General features: G+C 29.7%; 1 protein-coding gene across 1 annotated transcript; it reads right to left on the bottom strand.

Moving 5' to 3' along the window:
- Positions 1–1,305: 1,305 nt before the first annotated feature.
- Positions 1,306–2,708, bottom strand: LOC139902769 (uncharacterized mitochondrial protein AtMg00810-like). The gene is made up of 2 exons (XM_071885378.1): positions 2,667–2,708; positions 1,306–2,571 (listed from the first exon to the last, which is right to left on the bottom strand). The coding sequence occupies exons 1-2, from the start codon at positions 2,706–2,708 to the stop codon at positions 1,306–1,308; spliced, it is 1,308 nt and encodes a 435-aa protein (XP_071741479.1).
- Between the last annotated feature and the right edge of the window lie 2,646 nt (positions 2,709–5,354).

Genomic DNA, 5,354 nt, shown 5'->3' with positions numbered 1-5,354 from the left:
GTTTGAGACTTACGAATTGAAACTAGGCCTAACAGATTAATGAACAATGTTTACTATGTGACTTAAGCATTGAAGATCGAAATCGGCTTGTTGGATTGATACAACTATTCAATTAAATTTTCATGCAACTCTCGAAGTATATATAAATTATATATCTTTATCAGTTTATTTAAAATAGAAATGTAGTAGATAGTAGATTATAATTTAAATACAATAAAAATTGAAAATGTTCATATTTGCATCATAACACCTAAACTTTATTTTTTGCGTAGTTGGTACTTCAATTTTGCTTAATTATCATAGTTGACACCCCAACCTAACTGCAGTTAAAGTTTAGGGTTAACCCCTCACATGTGCAATGCATGTGAGGGCAAATTCATCTTTTTTTTTTTTTTACTTTGATATAAAGTTTTCCAACAGCCCTTCTATACTAGTTTCTATCAAATTCATATTCAATTTACATCATCTCCTCCTTTTCACCTCCCTTTCTCTCTCGTCTTTCACTTCACAACTCTATCTTTCATCACCATCTTTGTTTTTCCAAATTCAATCTAAACCAAAGTCAAATAAAAATAAAACCATACCCACTTCATATCTTATTTAGCAAATATTAAACGTGACTTTCGTAATATATATATTCAATATCAGCTTGTGGTGGATTCAAGTGTGGCAAGTAAGATAAGTCTTAATTTAGGATGGTAAAAATCTTGTTATTAAACGCGATCTTTTTTTTGACGGTTTATTGTAAAAAATAACTAATAACACAAGAAAAACTTCAATCTCAGCAACCAAAATTCACTTATAGCCAAAATTACACAACCGTTTGAAAGAACACTAAAGATGAGAATAGAAAATACTTCAAACTATTATAGAGAATCACACCACAATTGATCTTAAACAGAATCAATCACCAGAAAAACAAACGGCACATCAAGATGATGTGTATCAAGATGAAAAAGATGAAAACCATAGAATTGTAATCCAGAGAAAACTTGCAGAAGAAAATAATATGAATAAGTTAAATGATAAAAGGATTAAGAAAATCCTTTTATACTACTCATAAATTAATAGGCTTTGGGCTTCATTCCTTGCATAAGTCCAATAAGCTTTCTTTGTATAGTCCATTAGCATAATTCATCAAAAAACTCAAGCCCACCAGAACTCTACTTCCACAATTAGACAAAACAAGTCCTTCAGCTTTAAGAAATCACATAGATAGTACCTGCACATACTTGCAACAACAAGTAAGACAACTATGAATGAGAAATAGGAACAAACTAAGCTTGTTAAAAATGAATAACATTTTCAACATGTCCCCTCAAGCTTAGTTTGGAACAAGTCTAAAAGCCCCAATCTTTCAACCAAATAATTATGATGTTTTATAGTAATCCCTTTGGTTAGAATATCACTTAAATTTTCAAATGAAGATATTTTAGACACCTTAACAATTCCTGTACAAATTTTTTCTCTTAGATAATGTAAATCAATATCAAAATGTTTTGTTTTTTCATGAAATACAGGGTTAGCAGAAATTTGAATAGCAGAGCTATTATCACAGCTAATTTGTACAGGAAGAGGCACTTTAATGTTTAAATCTAACAAAAGATTTTTAATCCAAATAACTTCACAAGCTACAGTTGCCATGGCTCTATATTCTGCTTCTACAGATGACCTAGCAACTGTGGTTTGTTTTTTACTCTTCCAAGAAACAAGAGAATTGCATAAATAAACCAGGTAACCAGTTACAGACTTTCTGTTTAATTTGCATTTAGCCCAATCAGAGTCACAGAATGCATGTAAAGAGAAGTTATTACCTTTTACCAAATTTATTCCTCTACCTGGAGCATTTTTAAGATATCTCAAAGTTCTAAAAGCAAGATTAAGATGAGACTTTAAAGGAGCATGCATATATTGACTTAAAATTTGAACAGCAAATGAAATATCAGGTCTGGTCAAAGTTAAGTAAATTAATCTACCAACAAGCTTTTGATATCCAATCACATTAATAAGTAGACTATCCTTTTCACTTGGTTCACTATTAATATTAGCATTGCATTCAATTGGTGTATCAATAGGTTTATTTCCCAACAAACCATAATCATTAAGCAATTCAAGACAATATTTTCTTTGAGAAAGACAAATTCCATCATTCTGATTAAGGATTTCAATTCCTAGAAAATATTTAAGTTTTCCCAAATCTTTTATCATAAACTTTGTTTGAAGAAAAGCTTTGAATTTTTTTTTTATCTCAATTTCACTATTTCCTGTAATAACAATATCATCAACATAAACTAACAAAGCTATGAAAATATCATCAGAATTTTTAACATACAAAGAATAATCAGACTTGCTTTGAACAAAACCACTTTCAACAAGAGCAGCATTAAGTTTTTCATTCCATTGTCTTGGAGCCTGTTTTAGGCCATATAAGGATTTTGTTAATTTACACAATTTATTAGTGTTTGCAGCTTCAGTATAATATCCTTCAGGTATAGTCATATAAATCTCTTCTTTTAAATCACCATAAAAGAAAGCATTATTGATGTCAAGTTGATACAATGGCCAATTATTCTGAACATCCAAATTAATGAAGCACCTAACAGTAACATGCTTTACAACAGGACTAAAAGTTTCTTCATAATCAATATGTTCTTTTTTACTGTAACCTTTAGCAACAAGTCTAGCTTTGTATCTTTCAATTTCTTCATTAGCTTTATATTTGATTCTGAAAACCCATTTGGAACCAACACGTTTTATGTCAAAGGGTAAATAAGTAATTATCTAAGTGTTATTTCTGTTTAAAGCTTCAATTTCAAGATTCATAGCTTCAATCCAATTAGGATCAAGACAAGCTTGTTGATAACTTTTTGGTTCAATGGTTTTATTGAGATTAGAAATGAAAGAATAATTATTTGAATTAAGATTACTGTAATTAACAACTCTTTCAGTTCCATATTTAACTTTTCCATCAACAACAAAATCATCAAATTTCTTAGGAAAAATAGTGCTTCTGGAAGATCTCCTTAAATTAGTATTTTCAAAAGTATCATTAAAATTGGAATTGCCCTCAGGGATAAATGTATTATCTTCATGATGTGTTGCTGTAGGACAATGATCATCTTCATGATCATCATCACTACTGCCATCACTATGTTCAGCAGCTCTCCCTTCATCATTGGGACTTAAAGTGTTTACAGAAGTTTCAAAAATATCATCAAAAAAACTTGATTGACTTAAATCATTTGTTTGAAAAAGATTTTCAGAAGAAACAGATAAAACATCTTTTTGTTTAACTTTTAAAGGAAAAAACAGTCTCATAAAAAGTAACATCTCTAGAATAAAAAATAGACTTGTCTTCAAGACTCAAAAGTTTATAACCCTTTTTAACAGTAGAGAAAGCAATTAAAACACACTTTATTGATCTACTTGAAAACTTGTTTGAAGGATTTAAATCAGTTGCATAACAAAGACATCCAAAACACTTAAGATGGGAGAGATTAGGATCAGTTTTGTAAATTATTTCATAAGGAGATTTTCCATTTAGCACAGCAGAGCGAGTCCTATTAATCAAATAACATGCAGTTAGAATACAATCAGACCACATGTTCAAAGGTAAGCCTCCTTGAAACATAAGAGACCTTGCAACCACCATTTTGTTGAGGTGTATATGAACAAGAGGTTTGATGAACAATTCCTTTACTGTTGGTAAGACTTCTTAAACTTTGATTTATGAATTCAGTTCCATTATCACTTCTTATAATTCTAACATGTTTATTGAACTGATTTTCAACAATGTTAATAAAACTTTTAACATTTTCAAACACTTCTTCTTTACTTTTAATCAGAAAGATCCAAATAGCTCTAGAATAGTCATCAACAACAGTTAAAAAATATTTAAAACCTTCTCTTGTTTGAACTTTAAAAGGACCCCACAAATCAAGATGAATTATTTTACCTAAACCTGTGGTTTTACGATCACTTAAAGGAAAAGGTTTTCTACTTTGTTTAGATTTATGACAAATATCACATGGTCCAGTTAAAACATTATATTTTAATTTCAGCTTATCTTTTAGAGCATTCAAGACTTGATCAGATGGATGACCAAGCATTGAATGCCAGATATTAACAGAAGAATAACAATGAGTCTGATTTAAGTGTGATATCTTACCAGCATTATCATTTTTATCAAAAACATACAGACCACCATTTTGATTACCAATCTCCTTGACTTTCTTGTTTTTCAAATCCTGAATATAACATTTGTCATTATCAAAGTTTATAATTAATTTATTATCTTTAGTAAGCTTGTGAACAGACATGAGATTAACACAGTATTCTGGAACAACAAGTATATCTTTAAGAATGATATGCTCATTTATAACCAGATTACCAATATTTTTGATTAAGGCCTGTGTACCATTGGGATGTCCAACAGTAAGTCATAATCCAGAAATATCAACAACATTGCTTAACTCTTTATCAGAGTTAGTCATGTGTTGATTTGCACCAGAATTAATAATCCACCCTTGATGAATAGGTTTGGATTGAGACAAATTTGAATTAAAGAATTTATCAAAGTTTAAGTTAAATTTTGCACTTGAATTGAAAAAGTTACCTTCCGTATTAGCCATGGAGCCAACAGGAGTAGAAGGTGCATCATTGATGAGACTTAAGAGTTTTAACATCTGTTCATTAGAAAAAGAAATAGCAGAAGAAGAGCTACTGCTATTATCATTTGTAGAAACATTGTTACTAGTAGATGCATTGTTACTATAAACAGATTTATTTTGATTATTCCAAGATTGATTATTCCAGGATTGCTTTTTATTATTATTGTTAACATTATTAAAGTTTCTTTTAAAACCTTGAGGATAACCAACAATTTCAAAACATCTGTCAATAGTATGCCCAATTTTATTACATTTTTTACATTTTAGATTAGGATTGGGCCCTCTGTTATTGTTAGTATTATTATTATTAAAGTTATTATAAGAACTATTCCCATTGCTTTTATTAAAATTATTAGAAGTCTGAACAGCAAAAGCAGATATTTGAGATTTATTACTAACATCTTTTAATGAACTAGTTCTGTGTGATTCTTCTCTAGAAATAACAGCATATGCAGTTTTAACATCAGAAAGAGGATCTCTTAACAAGATATTACTTCTAATAGTCATATAAATATCATTTAAGCCCATTAAGAATTGCATTAGTTTAAGTCTGTTATTATTTTGAACAACAGAAGTTGAAGCATCACAATTGCAAGCATTAGCCCCACATGTGCAGGGTGGTGAGGACACCATTGAATCATATTGTTTCCAAAGACTATTAAGATTGTGATAATATTCAAATAG

The sequence above is a fragment of the Rutidosis leptorrhynchoides genome, chromosome 1 (assembly GCF_046630445.1).
Source record: "Rutidosis leptorrhynchoides isolate AG116_Rl617_1_P2 chromosome 1, CSIRO_AGI_Rlap_v1, whole genome shotgun sequence".
NCBI lineage: Eukaryota > Viridiplantae > Streptophyta > Magnoliopsida > Asterales > Asteraceae > Rutidosis > Rutidosis leptorrhynchoides.
This window is presented reverse-complemented; position numbering and strand designations above follow the sequence as displayed.

Excerpts from the sequence above, each read along its gene's own strand:
- LOC139902769 (XM_071885378.1), bottom strand. The coding sequence starts at position 2,708 with ATGAAGAAATTGAAAGATACAAAGCTAGACTTGTTGCTAAAG. Across the intron at positions 2,572-2,666 it reads AGCTAGACTTGTTGCTAAAG|AATAATTGGCCATTGTATCA; the intron begins GTTACAGTAAAA and ends TTGGATGTTCAG.